We start from the raw sequence: 17,500 nt of genomic DNA, 5'->3' as shown, positions 1-17,500 counted from the left end.
CGCGCATGGGAGAGCGCGTCGCAGATTGCGCGGGTTTTATTTCTTTTTGCTTTTCCTTTTTCTTTTCTTTTTCTTTGCACAGAATTTATATTTTTTTCTCTTTCGCCGATGTGTTCACATAATTTCATGATAATAATGAATATTACAAAAACACAATGCAAATAAATAAAAACAACAACGCCTTCCACTTCTGTTGATACCTGTGTCCTCCACTTCCCTAAGCACCACAGGCTCGGTGGTGGTGAGGGGGACACTGTGGCCAGGCCTCGGGTTTCGACCCCTGCCCACTTTGGCCCCTGAGCCCCCACCGGTCCACTACTCCCCCCCTCCCAAAAAAAGATGGTAGAGCACTTGCCCGCAAAAGGCAAAGGTCCCGAGTTCGAGTCTCGGTCCCAGTGCACACTCCGCTGCAGAGTGAAAATCTCATTCAAGATCTGCTTAATACTTGTATACAACAGAGAGTGTCTTCATTCTACGAAAATTTGGTTACTGTAAGCCTCTTTTGACGGAAAACATAACAAACGTCACATGAGGCGAAGACCTCGTAATATGGAAACTGGTGAAAAGTCTAAGCAGCTGTAGCACAGTTTTTGTTATCGCATTGGCCGATATACAATTAGCCACATTGTTTTGAAAGAGCTTTTTTTTACACACAAATCTTAGTTGATTGTACCTTGGCTCATTACGAAAGTGTTTGCCACATTATTTAATAACAAGTAGTAGAGCTGTACCGTTCCTGGCGCAATATATGATAATTATGCAAATGAGCTGTCACTTCCAAGGTCACTTCCTTCCCCACCCCTCCACCTCGCCCACCCCCTCGCCCCTGTTTTGGCAATTGGGTGGTTGGGAAAAGCTGGCACTAAGGTGGCTGCTTATGATGTCACAGTCAAAAATGGCGGCAGATATAAATGGTGACAAAAATGGTGGACTATGACGTCACTACAGCAGATAGTTGGTGGCCCTACCCACCACTCCCTGTGGTCTTACTAGTTGTGAGACTGTCTCACAACTAGTTATGTGGCTGTTTTCCATAGCATTATAGTAATGGAGCAGGGTGCTCAATTGTTTCATCAGAAATGAAGCAGAAACTTTATACATTCAACTGCAGCCCCTATTTGCACATATATCGCCCAGCTGACACGTTTTGTACATTTATATGCAGTAGAACTGTCTTTTACAACTTCTTCCTAATTTAAAATAAGCTATGATTTATGACTGCTTTATTCTAGGCACATAACAATTACAATATGGAGGAGCATGTACTGATGGTACCAATAGTAGACCCGTTTTTTCAATTTTTGTGCTGTGGATTTGTCAATATGACTGGGTTTTAGGACTGATATCTTCTACCTTCACTCATTTCCTATGTACACCCACCTGGGAATACTACCCCAAACACAAGGAACTTGTGGTGGGCATCTATTTACAAATAACATGATACAGGATTTGCTAAATAATTTATAGCTCAAAATTGGTATAGGAGTGTGTCCCTCCGTGATAGCTGAATCCAATTGAACTACCAATTCTCATAATAACACTGTCACTGGCGGAAAAAGCCAGCTACCTGCACACATTGAATAGCATATCAAGTACATTTTTCTCCAGTTAAGCTCGCTTGCTTCAAGTTTAAAATGTAAGATAGCCTGCTGGTTTTAAAAATAAATGTTTTTACACGCTGCACACACACACACACACACACACACACACACACACTCACTCACACACACACACACACACACACACACACACACACACACACTACAGAACACACAGAACACATACACTACAGATTACATATGACACATTGGTAGACAGTAAAGAGAGGATCAAGGACTATGCCTTTACAGTTACTAACAAATACGGCGACCAGCAAACCCAAATACCGCAATTCTGTGGGGTTTGGCCATTCGAGGTAATAGCCTCTTCCTGCTATATCCAGAGTGTGTCACTGGCAAGTGTCTGGAGCACACTCTGAGCATGCTGGCAGCCTGACATTGAGAGTGGTCAGGCCAAGCAATGAGTTCTTTTCCCTGTGGTGCACAGCTGCATGGGCCTTAATTCAATTAACTTCAACTGCCTACATCCCAGGGGACGGAACTATGGGCAACGGCATATGAGGGCCTTGATCCAGTCAACGCAGAGACACATGACACTGACATCAGCCTTTGCAGGCTTCCAGCGCAGGAGAAGATGGTCCAGCCCGTACCTTGATTCATGTAACACATTCCGAAACAGAGAAAACGTCTTCAATGACAACATTCATTGTTGACACAATACAAAAAATCTGTACCAAACATCCTGCGCCATGTACAGTGATCTGTGGTACAGGGACTGAACAAAAGACAAACATGGAAACAGGCTAAGAAACACATGCTTGCACTTAAATCCGGATGCTATCCAAACCTACATGAAATTATCGTATTGTTGGCAGCTACCCCTCTAAATATTTAGTACTTTCACACATCCTCATATCTCACTCCACATAACATAGTCGTTGTCTGGTATGACGTATCTGTAGGCTGCATAAAACACGTGATGCCATATAGCTGGAGGATCCATTGTAGCACTGGCTTGCTACCACACTCAATCTGCTGGCTATCTTTAATCACCAGATAGAGTGCAATGTAAGCTGTGACAGCAGACCTCACTATGATGGTCGTCCACAAACTTGGTCAGCAAAAAGAGATGCGTCTTGTTGAATTAATCGCATCAGAAATGACACAGAAATCTTGTGCAAACATGGAATGTTTATACAGCGCTTACAGAGGCATATCCTGTGGACTATAACAGCTATGACCAGTGTTCATCAGAAATGTGTCGAACTTATGTTTGCTTGGTGTAGTTTTAGTAACATCCAGCTTAGTTTGTTAACTTACGATTTAAATCTGAATAAATTTCAATAATGTAATTTTTTATACAACCAGAGCAGGTATATTCTTCAATTCTACCAGCTCATCATTTAAGTTAGTAATAAACTCTGCACTACTTAATGTTTTTTGTGTTTTAAATAACATGAACCAGGGCATGTTATTGCGCTTATGAATCTTCTCTATACACTAATCGAGTGAAAAAGTGCGTTTTCTAGGAGAACACTTAGACGCTGCACCAAAGCTTCTGAAAGAGGCAGCGTACACCACGTTTATTCATCATCCTCTGCGGCGTGGAGGGTGAGTCATCGAAAAACTAAGGGCAGTTCATTTTGCGTTATCGCGAAATAGTGGAGGGAATGTGAACTATATGATGTGCGACTTGAGGATGGCAATCTTAGCTGTATAATCCCTTGTTGTAGATAAAACACAGCAGCTGCTGGGTTTTTGAAATATTAACATGTACCTTAACATCACCTCACATTCTGGAAAATTATCCAGCCCAGACTCTCTGAACCAGTGTTCCAATAACAGTAGACGTGTGTGTGTGTGTGTGTGTGTGTGTGTATGTATGTGTGTGTGTGTGTGTGTGTGCGTGCGTAATCACGTGACTTTGGAGGCAGATATCAACGGAGATGAGTCAAAACATAATAACCACCTACTTAATAGCGTGCTGGTCAACCTTTGCTTCCAATACAGCTGCGATTCTACGTGGCGTGGATTGGAAAGCCCTTGGCAGTTTTGCAGAGATGTGCTTTGCCAAAAATTCCCGTCACATCCTGATTCGACAGTTGTCATTTCCCATCATTCCGAAAGAATGCACGGTAATCCCGAGGAGTTGAAGAAAGAACATCAGTGAAACGTTTTTCTTAAAGGGCAGCACAGATCGCAAAACAAGAGCAAATTAATACTTGTTGTTCTGACAGGCGACACTAATAACTACTAAGTCGAGTGGCACAGAGCTTTCGCACCGAATGTCGAAAACGCGTAGGTGACGAGGACGCAAAATCCGTGGTAACCCTGCACACACACACACACACACACACACACACACACACACACCAGGCAGCAGCACACATGCGAGAACGCGGGATTCCATAAGCTACCTATAGCATCCGACTATAACATTAACAAAAGGTACAGAATCTGTGTTTGACGGAAAGCTACACGCACGTGTGCATTTTGTTCATGAAGCTGTGACAGTAATTTGCACAGTGTCAGGTTGAGACATAGGAATTGAGTGACATGCCTCCTATGTGTGCAGTCTGTTGTAGCTATTAAAAAATTGTTGCTTGCTAATTATATATGATGCAGTGGTTGTGTAGGATTTGTTTTTGCTGCTAGGGTGCGTGTGATGTGCCGGTGCGCTAAAATAAAGAATTGTTGCTTTGCGAAGTAAGCATAGGCTATAAGGAATCATACTGTCAGCAATAAATACTCTCACATAGTCTCCTACAGACTCAAACAGGCTGGAAGGCATTATCACACTGCTACTTCCTTGACAGTCTCATTGTTCATACACACTAGACCACGATTGATTTTAGAAGATAATTACACGCCTCCATTGTGGCCATCACTTCTCCTGTTTCCCGTGTCAGTTCACTTGACTCTCATAATAGTACAGTAACTTGGTGCTCAAAATGGGAGGATACCTGAATAGTTATCCGGGAGTATTGTTATAGATTTCGACGTGCTCTTTACGAATTTTCACTTTGCCACCTCTTGTGTTTGCCGATCGTGTTACGACATAGGAAAAATGGCGCCCAAAAACGGTTTCTCCTTTCCGACTCAGTTTACTATGAAAATAGTTACGTAATAAATTGAACTATAGAAAATTTCCTATAATTTGTGTGGTAAACTTGTGCCGCGGGTATAAATAGACGCACCGTTGGTATAAAATGACGGTTACTAAACGGATTCGCATTTTGCGAATGCGGATTGATGCCAGCTGTTTGTCGCATATAAACATCTGTGTTGGTCCTGGACTCGAAACCAGATTTCCCACATATCACGAGCGGTCGCCTTAACCACTTCAGCTATCCGGGCTGTCGAGGATCGACTCAAAATTCCAAACGTCACACTGCCACATCCTCGTACCACGCATACCGTACATTTCGCAATATTTTCCACAACGCTATGAAGATACAGGCGCTGTATACATTGTAACCATCAATGATACAGTGACGCACACCGCCTAGGCGTTGTGCCCCCCCCCCCCCTCCCTCCTTTCTCCTCTACGGAACATCTGCCGGCAGAGCCCAGAGTCATCAGATCGAGTCTATCGTTCTACAGCGCCGTTCACATTTTTAGAGCCATAGCTTCTACGGAAGTGAACCGTATTATTTGAAAAAATGCATTGCAAGCAAGAACGGTGACTGAAAAAGGATTGGAGACATTTCGTAAGTCAAGTGTTCGAAGAAAGGAAAGAAAGTACAACGAGGGCAAACTCTTGGAGGGACAGAGATCGATAGAGGTTCACAATGTGAGTCGAAAACGCTATAATAATCAGAAATTAATGTCTGCATCTTCGCATAGAGAAAGCGATGTCTCACCTTCCCATCCACAACTGCCATTCACTAATCCCATATTGTCATTCAGAGACCATTATTTCTTATTCGCTGCCAAGATAACAGCAGAGTTTGTGGCGAAACAAAAAGATGCGCGCTTTTGCGATTGTAATATTTTGTACAGAGTGTGTAAATTATCGATGGGAAACAGCATTTCTGAACTTACTAGAGCTTGCAATGATGGGGTCGAGCGATTGTTGAGAGTCTCGAGCACGTCAGATTGTCAGTGGTTTGGTCGCAGTCCATGATCAGTATCACAACTCGTGCATGAAAAAATTGTACCAAGCACCACCGACTGGAGAAGTTAAAAAGGAGGTCCGTCTGTAAACCAGATCCATTCTGTATGCAGTATATTGACTTTCATCTCAAGCAGAATTCTGAAGACTGTCAGTTTTCTCTGGATGAACTGATGGCTAAAATTGAAGGTGATTACCGCCCACACATAAAAACTGTGAAAGCACAACTCATCAAGAGATATGGTAACGTTATTTTGAATGTCTTCACTGCCAATAAGGCTACTGTAGTTTGCTTCCGACGGGTGTAAGTTATTGGCAGAAGCCTGGTACAACCAAAAACGCGATAACCAGACAGAAGAGCGTCGGCGTATTGTAAAGACAGCTACAGCAATCGTTGTAGAGGATATTCGCTCCAAAGTCTACGACACAAAACATTATCGTCCATCAGATAATTTCTCTCAAGAAATTGAGTCAGATATACCTGAAAATTTACGCTTTTTTCTGGATGATGTCATACTAAAGAATAAACGTGCATCTCTTGAGAAATGTAAGAAAAAGACTATTGCTCTCGCATATTGCGTAATTCCCTCAGCTAACCGAAATTTTTCATATCATCAGTGCAGATCGGAGTAGCAGCATTTTTGTTTCAAAAGTCTGGATCCTTGCGACTAACAGATACACTATCAGCTCTCAGATTTCTCTTCTCGTACACTGAAACAATGCTTTTTTAAGTTTCGGCATTAGCGCTCACCGTTGGATATCGATGATAACGAATTTTCGCAATTTGTTTTCGACAGCACTGATTTCTGTACGAAAACATTATATGGACAAAATGCTTTCCATGCCGCGGGCGGTTTATTTGAGTCATCGGTCTTCTGACTGGTTTGATGTAGCTCGCCACGAAATCCTAACCTTTTCATCACAGAGTAGCACTTGCATCCTACTTCCTCAATTATTTGCTGCAAGTATTCCAATTTCTGTTTTCCTCTACAGTTTTTACCCTCTATAGCACCCTCAAGTACTATGTAAGTCATTCTGATGTCTTAACAGACACCATCCTGACCCTTCTTAATGTCAGTGTGTTCCATGTATTTCTTTCCTCGTCATTTCTCCGGAGAACCTCTTCATTCTTTACCTTAGCAGTCCACCCAATTTTCAACATTCGTCTGTAGCACCATATCTCAAATGCTTCGATGCTGTTTTTTGCCACAGTCCATGTTTCACTACCATTCAATGCTGTGCTCCAAACGTATAGTCTCAGAAATTTCTTCCTCAAATTAAGGCCTATGTTTGGTACTAGTAGACTTCTCTTGGCCAGGAATGTCCTTTTTGCCAATTCTAGTTTGCTTTTGATGTCCGTCATGGATTGTTTTACTGCCTAGGTAGAAGAATTCCTTAACTTCATCTACTTCGTGATCACCAATCATGATGTTAAGTTTCTCGCTATTTTCATTTCTGCTATTTCTTATTAGTTTCGTCTTTCTTCGATTTACTCTCAAAACATAGTCTGTACTCATTATATTGTTCATTCCGTTCATCAAATCCTGTAATTCATTTTCACTTACACTGAGAATAGCAATCTTATCACTGATATTCTTTCAACCTGAATTTTAATTCCAATCCTCAACCTTTCTTTTATTTCTGTGATTGAACACCGACTAATAGATCGAACAGAAGGGGCGAAAAACTACATCCCTATCTTACATCATTTTTAATCCGAGTTTCTTTTAATATGTGTCAGAGCGCTGCTAGCCTCGACGATGAGCGCCCGTAAACTCAAAACACAGACACACACACACACACACACACACACACACACACACACACACACACACACACACACTTTTAATCCGAGAACTTCGTTATCGTCTTCTTCTCTTAATGTTCCCTCTTGGGTCTTGAACTTGTATGTTACCCAACTTGTCTTATACCCTACCCCTATTTTTCTCGGAATTTCGAACTTTTGCACCGTTTTACATTGTCGAACGCTATTTCCAGATCGACAAATCCTATGAACGTATCTCCATTTTTCTTTATTCTTGCTTCCAATATCAACTGCAACGTCAGAACTCCCTCTCCAGTGCCTTTATATTTCCTAAAGCCAAACTAATCGTCATGTAATACACCCTCAGTTTTCTATTCTTCTGTATATTATTCTTGTTTGAAACTTGGATGCTTGAGCTGTTAAGCTTATTGTGCGATAATTCTCGCACTTGTCGGTACTTGCAATCTTCTGAACTGTATGGATGATACTTTTCCAAAACTCAGATGGTATATCGCCAGACTCATACATTCTACACACCAACCTGAATAGACGTTATGTTGCCACAATGATTTTAGAAATTTTGATGGAATGGATTCTATCCCTTAAGTCTCTCAAAGCTCTTTTAAATTCTGAATCTAATACTGAATCCCCTATCTCTTCTATATCGATTTCTGTTTCTTCTTCTACCACGTCATCAGACAAGCCTTCCTCCCTCATAGAGACTTTCAAAGTACTTTGTCCACCTACCCGCTCTATCTTATACAGTGCAATTCCCATCGCACTCTTAATGTTACCTCTCTTACTTTTAATTTCACCGAAGGTTGTTTTGAATTTTCTGTATGCTGAGTCAGTCCTTCCGACGATCATTTCCTTTTCAATTTCTTCACATTTTTCATGCAACCATTTCGCTTTAGCTTCTCTGCAATTCCTATTCATTTCTAAGTGACTTGTATTTCTGTATTGCTGGATTTCTCTGAACATTTTGTACCTCCTTCTTTCATCGATCAACTGAAATATTTCTTCTGTTACCCATGGTTTCTTCGCAGTTACCTTCTTTGTACCTACGTTTTTCTTTCCAACTTCTGTGACTGCCTTTTTAAAGATGTCTATTCCTCTTGAACTTAACTTCCTACTGAGTTATACCTTATCGCAGTATCTATAGCTCCAGATAACTTAAAGCGTTCCTCTTCCGTGTCCAACGACTTATCTTAGAAGATAGGTTAAGGAAAGACAAACCTACATTTATAGCATTTGTGGACTTTGAGAAAGCTTTTGATAAGGTTGACTGGAATACTCTCTTTGAAATTCTGAAGGTAGCAGGGTAAAATACAGGGAGCGAAACGCTATTTACAACATGTACAGAAACCAGACGGCAGTTACAACAGTCGAGGAGCATGAAAGGCAAGCAGTGATTTAGGAGGGAGTGATACAAGGTTGTAGCCTATCCCCGATGTTATTCAATCTGTATATTGAGCAAACAGTAAAGGAAGCAAAAGAAAAATTCGGAGTAGGTATTAAAATCCATGGAGAAGAAATAAAAACTTTGAGGTTCGCCGATGACATTGTAATTCTGTCAGAGTCAGCAAAGGACTTGGAAGAGCAATTGAACGGAATGGACAGTGTCTTGAAAGGCAAATATAAGATGAACATCAGCAAAGCATAACAGGGATAATGGAATGTAGTCGAATTAGATCAGGTGATGCTAAGAGAATTAGATCAGGAAACGAGAAATTTAAAGCAGAAGACGAGTTTTGCTATTTGGGCAGCAAAATACCTGATAATGGTGGAAATAGGGAGGATATAAAATGTAGGCTGGCAATTGCGGGGAAAGCGTATCTGAAGAAGAGAAATTTGTTAACATCGAATATAGATTTAAGCGTTAGGAAGACTTTTCAGAAGGTATTTGTCTGGAGCATAGCCATGTATGAGAGTGCAACATGGACGATAAACAGTTTAGATAAGAAGAGAGTAGAAGCTTTCGAAGTGTGGCGCTACAGAAGAATGCGGAAGATTAGATGGGTTGTGTTGTTGTTGTGGTCTTCAGTCCAGAGACTGGTTTGATGCAGCTCTCCATGCTACTATATCCTGTGCAAGCTTCTTCATCTCCCAGTACCTACTGCAACTACATCCTTCTGAATCTGTTCAGTATATTCATCTCTTGGTCCCGCTCTACGATTTTTACCCTCCACGCTGCCGTCCAATACTAAATTGGTGATCCCTTGATGCCTCAGAATATGCTCTACCAACCGATCCTTTCTTCTAGTCAAGTTGTGCCACAAATTTCTCTTCTCTCCAATTCTATTCAATACCTACTCATCAGTTATGTGATCTAATCTTCAGCATTCTTCTGTTGCACCACATTCCAAAGCTTCTATTCTCTTCTTGTCTAAACTATTTATCGTCCACGTTTTACTTTCATTCATGGCTACACTCCATACAAATACTTTCAGAAACGACTTCCTGACACTTAAATCTACACTTGATGTTAACAAATTTCTCTTCTTCAGAAACGCTTTCCTTGCCATTGCCAGTCTACATTTTATATTATATGAGTAGATCACATAAATAATGAGGAGGTACTGAATAGAACTGGGAAGGCACGGAATCTGTAGCACAACTTGACCAAAAGAAGGTGTCGGTTGATAGGACACGTTCTGAGATATCAAAGGATCACCAGTTTAGTATTGGAGGGAGGTGCGGGTAGTAAAAATCGTAGAGGGAGAGCAAGAGTCGACTAGAATAAGAAGATTCAGAAAGATATAGGTTGCAGTAATTATTCGGAGATGAAGAGGATGGTACAAGATAGAGTAGCGTGGAGAGCTGCATCAAACCTGCCTTCTGAGTGAAGACCACAACAACAGCAGTTGCAGCTAAATACAGCTCTGGTAGCACAGCAGCTGAGCATCTTTTCTCTTCCGCAGGTGAGCCCGATGTGGTGGCGGAAGCAATACGACCCGGCGCTGCAGGAGTCGGAGCAGAAGGAGGCGGCCGTGGTGGAGTCCCTGGAGAAGTCGCTGCAGCGTTACCAGCCGCAGCCCGCCACGCTCGACGCCATGCTCGCCGTCTTCCAGGAGGACATGCGCGGCCGCGAGGTAGGCACAGCACTCACCACACCCCTACCACGCATCAGTCTGTTGTGATGTCCGTGTCAGCTCTTGCTGTTACCAAGCGAGATGTGAGCGTCACACTTAACCACCAATAGCCTCTGAACTGTAGATTTGCAAAGATACTCGAACTCGCGACAAAACGTCGGAAAGAAGCATAGCAACACTATTGTTCAAGCTATGTGTGACGTACAGACACTCAAAAAGAAGCATGCACCATTAAGGAATTTTCCAAAGAGGGCGGAAATCGCTAGATGTGACGTTAATGCACGGACAACCAATGAACACATTTTGAGAAAAACTGGATGATTTATTCAAGAGAAAGAGCTTTACAAATTGAACAAGTTAATAATGCGCTCGTCCACCTCTGGCTCTTATGTAAGCATTGATTAACAGAGTTCTTAGATGTGCTCCTGAGGGATATAGTGCCAAATTCTCTCCAATTGGCACGTTAGACAGTCAAAATCAAAGATGGTTCGAGGGCCCTGCCCATAATGCTCTTAACGTTCTCAGTTGTGGGAGATCTTACTGGTCAAGGTACGGTTTGGCAATCCCAACAAGTAGTAAAAACTCTCACCGTGTGCAGGCGGGCATTATCTTGGTAAAATGTAAGCCTAGGACGGTTTGCAATAAAGGGCAACAAAACGGGCCGTAAAATATCCTCGACGTACCGCTGCGTTCTTAAGGGTGCCGCAGATGTCAACCAAAGAAGTCCGGCTATGAAATGAAATGAAATGACCTCCAGACCATATCTCCTGGCTGTGGGCCCATATTTCGGGCGACTGTCCACGGCGTCTCCAGACACATCGTCGTTTGTCATCTGGACTCATTTCGAAGTGGGACTCGTCACTGAAGACAATGACCAGCGAAGACGCGTCTGTATCTGCCCCAGACAGCAGTGGGACACTAACCAGACTGTCAGGCGTCATAAGGCCCGAGAACCAGGAGATATAGTCTGGGGTGCCATTCATTTCACAGCAGGACCCCTTTGGTTTTCAACTGCGACACCCTTACAGCTCAGCGGTACGTCAACGATATTCTAGGGCCCGTTTGCTTGTCCTTCATGGCAAGCCATCTTGGGCTTAGATTTCAGCAAGATATGTCCGCTTGCATGAGGCGAGAGTTTTTGCTACCTGTCTTCCTGCTTGCCAAACCGTTTCTTGACCAGCAAGATCTCTGGATCTCCCACCAATTAAGAATCTTACGATCGTTATGGTTAGGGCCCTCCAACTAGGTCGGGATTTTGACGATCTAACGCGCCAGTTGCACAGAATTTGGCGTGATGTCCCTTAGAAGGACGTCTAACAATTCTGTCAATCTGTGTAAGCGAATAACTGCTTCCATAAGGGCCAGACGTTCACCAATGCGTTACTTGACTTGCTCAGTTTGTGAAGCTCTTTCTCTGAAATAAGTCATCCAATTTTTCTGAAATTGTAATCGTTTATTTCTCTGTTCATGTACGTCAGATCTGCCGATTTCCGTCCATTCTGGTAATTCCTTTGTAGTGCGTATTTTTTTGTGTTAAACCGTATATTGCTGGCGATTCAAATTGCAACACTGTGAAGGCGCCCCAAAAGAAATGTGAAATTCCCATGAAGTGTACCACAAGTTTGGGTATACAGCTTATCATTCCAAGATATTGGTGATCGTATTGAGCGGGATACCACAACTGTGTTGCATATGGACTCGAAAGTTTCAGAAGGGCCATACTCAACACCATGCAGGATCTCAGCGCTCCTAGATACGAGTGCATCAGAGAACACACACACGGCTCTCCGGTGCAGGATCGTACATACACATCACGTTCTTTGAGTCTGGAAATAAGGCTTGTGTGCAGCAAGGCACACCGTCTATGTGTCAAAGTCTTGAACACCACTGATTTTCAGCATGGCGACTATTGATCCGCATCCCTTAGCAAGGCAACAGAGAATGGTATATTGGTAGGAATACTGGTGTGCCCAACGGCAAAGCTGGACACAGGAATGACACCACCTGCTTTGAATCCAGGGTCTTCGTAGAAGATGTATCCATGGGTGAAGACTCCAAGGACAAAGAGCGTTGCCACATTGCTTTTGTCATCGACACACCGCCTCAGCACCTGGCTTGATGGTATGGGGTGCCATTGTGTACGCAACACGACCGCCTTGGTTCGTATAGCCAGCAATTTGGACAGCAGGCTTTGATTTTTTACGTGTTAGGACCTATGGCCCAGTCCTATGTTTGAAGCCCCCATCACATTATCTTTCAACAAGATAACACAAAGACTGCATGTTTCCCGAGCTGGCCTGACATACCTCGATACACAGGATGTTCAACTGTTGCATTGGCCAGCACGGTCTCCAGACCTCTCACCCACTCAGAACATCTTGTCATGCATGCTGAGAGATTGACACGCCACCACTCACCAGCCACTACGGTGAGTGACCCTTGGCAGTGAGTGGACGCAACAGGGAATGACGCACCTGTATCTGTCATCCATCCTCTTTCCGACTCTCCGATTCAATTCCAATCAACTCATCGCTCTTTTTTGTTCTTCAGATTGAAACTGCTTTGTTCGTCATAACCTAGCTTCCACATAATAAAATATGTTTCTGATGCAACATAACGTGTACTTTCGACCACTACACAAAATAGCTTGAAATCATTTGTCCCTTACCGTACCAATTATTTGCTTGCATTTAGTAAGTGTGAAAGCAAAGTAATGAGATTGACAACACTGCGAGAGATCTGGCAACGCTGTGTTGTTCTACTTGTGTAGACCAGCGTGTTCATCGCTCCCAGCTGTTATTGTATTGTATTTTAACAGGGGGCCTAGAAACGACGGAGGGGCTCCGTCCCCGCTGCAGCCACAGTGGTCCACAATCCCACGACGACTATCGCAGTCCTCTTCACTCCTCCGCCGCCCCACACCGAACCACTCTTTCAGGCTTATTGTGCGGTTCGGCCCCCGGTGGACCGCCCCCCACCCTCCCCCCTCTCCAGGGAACGTCTCCCACCAGACGAGTGTAAACCCTGCGTTTGCGTGGCAGAGTAATTGTGGTGTACGCGTATGTGGAGAACTTGTTTGCGCGGCAATCGTCGACATAGTGTAGCTGAGGCGGAATAAGGGGAACTAGCCCGCATTCGCCGAGACAGATGGAAAACCGCCTAAAAACCATCCACAGACTGGCCGGCTCACCGGATCTCGACACAAGTCCGCCGGGCAGATTCGTGTCGGGGACCAGGCGCTCCTTCCCAATACGGAATCTTCCAGATGTTAAGTCAGCGTTTCGGCACCGTGCGTTATTTTTGAGAGCGCAATCAATGAAGTTCTGTTTTTTGTTGTGTGTTACGAAAATAGAACACCGGAATTTAGAGCAACGTTAGGACGGTTTTTTAGGTTAGAGGGCCTCGGGGAAACACAAAAAAGGCTTCAGTCTCAAAGGGAGCAGATCGAACACAGGAAGAACATAGATCCAGGAACAATTAGCTTAACAGTTGTAAATTGTCGTAGCTGTATTGGGAAAGTACCAGAGCTCCAAGCGCTAAGAGAAAGCACTGATGCTCTTCATAGGCATTGAAAGCTGGCTAAAGCCAGAGATAAACACAGCTGGCGTTGACACTTTTTTGCTGTTAGAAGTAGTTCATCTTGTAGCAAAATTGAAGTAGATAATTCCTGTGAGTTAGTATAGGCAAAGGTCATTGTTAGCAACCGGAATAAAATAATAATTGTACCCTTGTTACCGACCTCCCAGTTCAGATGGTACAATTGCTGAAAGGTTCAAAGAAAACTTGAGTTTGATTTCAAACACGTACCCGACTCATACGATTATAGCTGGTGGTGATTTTAATTTACCCTCGATATGTTGGCGAAAATACATGTTTAATCCCGGAGGTATGCATAAAACATCATCCAAAATCGTGCTAAACACTTTCTCTGAAGTGCTTTAGAACTAAAATACGGGTATCAATTTTAACTAGTCGATTTTACGCATCCCTAGTGCAAATTCCAGCCTTCGTCGCCGATGAACAGCAGTCAGTATGGGTGCATGAACCAGGCGTCTGCTACGGAGGCAACTTTCGCTTAACGACTGCTGAGGCCACACTGTTGGTAGTTGGTAGCCCCTTATTTCATTTGGGCAGTCAGTTACTTAAGAGTTGCACGTCTATTCGTCCGTACACGTCTCCACAGCCGTCTCTCACTTCTTTCATCTCCAACCAGAAGTGCACCACAGTTCCCTCCGCGCTGGTTCTGGATGGTGTCTTTTTATCTTGTAATGTACAGTTTAACCACGGCGGCTCGCGAACATTTTACAACATTAGTCATTTTGGAAATGCTTCCACCCTTGGCCTGAAAGCTCCGTTTCCGCATTATGACAACGAATGCACTGTTTTCCGCGTCTCCACGACATGCCTCATATAACCTCGACAGCTAGTGGTGTAACCTGCCGTCTGTGAGTGGCTATTGCGCGTTGACGTCGAACACAGGCTATAGTTATATTAACGTGACTAGTGACTAGTGACTTCCGTGTTGCAGTTGAACGGTTTCAGTGCACGAGATAAGTAGCCGCCGTCCAGGCTATTAATACCCTAGGTCAGGGGTTCCCATGCTTTTTGTCACGGTGTACCACTTGACACTTTTAGAAATTTGGACGTATCACTATAACTTGTTCACATTTTAATGGTCACTGTGGTACGTGGGGACAGGGGCAGTGTAGTCTAAGCGACGATTACCACAGCCGTGTGGAGCGGTACGGGGGGAGGGGGGAGGGGGGGGCATCTTGCTAAGTGCTGACAACGCACATACAGTTTTTGCGTCTACACACACACAAGTAATATGGTATCGTGGAAGCACTCTGTTGTAGCAAATAACGTGAAGTTGAATTAAGCCAGTTCTGATACTAATATTCAGTGAGTAAGAGAGGAATAACATTTAACATGTTTGTTAAACTTTTACTTCACAAATAATGTAAACCAGTTTTGCAACAGAGCAATAAACTGAACATGGAGTACTGTAAATTAGAGTCCAAAAGCCGGCCGGAGTGGCCGAGCGGTTCTAGGCGCTACAGTCTGGAACCGCGCGACCGTTACGGTCGCAGGTTCGAATCCTGCCTCGGGCATGGATGTTTGTGATGTCCTTAGGTTACTTAGGTTTAAGTAGTTCTCAGTTCTAGGGGACTGATGACCTCAGAAGTTAAGTCCCATAGTGTTCAGAGCCATTTGAACCATTTGAAGAGTCCAAAAAGCAAACAAATTTCGTATCAAATCAAACTTTGACGGTAAATCAGACTTCAGAATCAGTAAACAGCGTATTTTCAAATTTAGTTTCTACTGAAACAGCAACTACATGTTTCAGTTCGAAGCTTGTTGCTGTTTATTTTTAATCAAACGTCTGAAGTCTGATTCAATTGAGCTCAGCTTAACTCTCAAGTCTTTTTCAACACAGAGACTGTTACTGTAGTTATTCTTAATGTACTATCATGCTCAGAAGTATCCCAACGTCCTGAACTGCGTTTCAGCTGATTTGTATGCAACTCGCATAATGTAACTATCTTGCAGGTCTGATCTCTTTTCGGAAGAGTCGTTTGGTCATAAAAACTGGTTTCTTCGCCTCATGAAGTGGCCGCACGATTTGATGCGCGACCCCTCCTGCCGGAGGCTGGAGTCCTCCCTCGAGCACGGGCGTGTGTGTTGTTCTTAGCATAAGTTAGTTTAAATAGTGTGTAAGTCTAGGGACCAATGACCTCAGCAATTTTGTCCCTTAGGAATTCACACTCACACTGATTACTTCAAGATGCCACAGGATATAACTGCTCTGTATGTCTGTCAGTCAAGATGCAAATTAATATCACGATAATGCAAATACGATAAAAAAACGTTATTTTAGAGATGACACAACCAGTTTCGCTTGCAAACTCAAATTATTACCGTCAAATACATTTCAGAAAACAAGTTTTAACCCGAAATTACATTACGAACATTTTTGCACTGGACTGGAACCCGCCAGTCCAATCCAATAACTATTGTTCATGGTAACTAACCACAAAAGATCTTAAATGTCGTTTCTATAACAAGTAACAGCGTTAAACCGTAAGTAACATGGCATAAAGTTTTGTGTTGGACGGGGATTCGAACCCAGCCACTAATCGCATTGCTAACTAAGCACCAACAACTGTTAGAAATTGTAATTTTTCACCATCATCCATTTTGTGGCGGCGTTCGTAGCGACAAACACTTCGCTGTAGAAACGGCTTACGAAGTCACCGCCACACTTTTAATAGCGGGCCGACCGGTCCGCTGGAACAGTGAACAGAAAGATGAAAACCCAAACACTCTGATTAAATAAAAGTCGGTACTTATCTTTATTAACGAAGATACAGAAACACAGTAGTGAACTCCGTGTCTACAGAAATCTGTCTAGTTGGAGTCGGAGCGGCTAGGTCAGCGTCGGCTGACGACAAACAACAACTCTGCTGCGATGAACACACGACTGACTAGCAAGTACACAAATCGGTGGCGAGTATACAACTGAGCGGCGAATACAGAACTGTCCTAGCGCTCGCGACTCCAGCGCTTAAGAAGCCAGAAGCCAGCGGTGGCGCGCGCAGACTTGCGGCGATTTCCTGTATCGCTGGCGCTGCTTATGCGGACGGCGTCCGGACTTTGATGCTGCCAACCTTTTGGCAGCGGGCTCGGTTGGCATTACTGGCTAGGATATAACAATCCAACTGACTGAAACTGAAATGACGACGCCGCGCGGGATTACCGAGCGGTCTCAGGCGCTGCATTCATGGACTGTGCGGCTGGTCGCGGTGGAGGTTCGAGTCCTCCCTCGGGCATGGGTGTGCGTGTTTGTCCTTAGGATAACTTAGGTTAGGTACTGTGTAAGCTTAGGGACTGATGTCCTTAGCAGTTAAGTCCCATAAGATTTCACACACATTTGAACATTTTTTTGAAATGACGAGACGGAAAAGTTTTC

General features: G+C 43.5%; 1 protein-coding gene across 1 annotated transcript in view; it reads left to right on the top strand.

Moving 5' to 3' along the window:
* Nucleotides 1-17,500, top strand: part of LOC126156790 (cilia- and flagella-associated protein 100-like) — a 169,030-nt gene that overhangs the window by 86,867 nt on the left and 64,663 nt on the right. Inside the window, exon 5 of the mRNA XM_049916332.1 lies at nt 10,360-10,530. Coding sequence (XP_049772289.1) covers nt 10,360-10,530 — 171 coding nt within the window. The remainder of the gene's footprint in view (nt 1-10,359; nt 10,531-17,500) is intronic.

The sequence above is a fragment of the Schistocerca cancellata genome, chromosome 2 (genome assembly GCF_023864275.1).
Source record: "Schistocerca cancellata isolate TAMUIC-IGC-003103 chromosome 2, iqSchCanc2.1, whole genome shotgun sequence".
In the NCBI taxonomy this organism is placed as follows: domain Eukaryota; kingdom Metazoa; phylum Arthropoda; class Insecta; order Orthoptera; family Acrididae; genus Schistocerca; species Schistocerca cancellata.
This window is presented reverse-complemented; position numbering and strand designations above follow the sequence as displayed.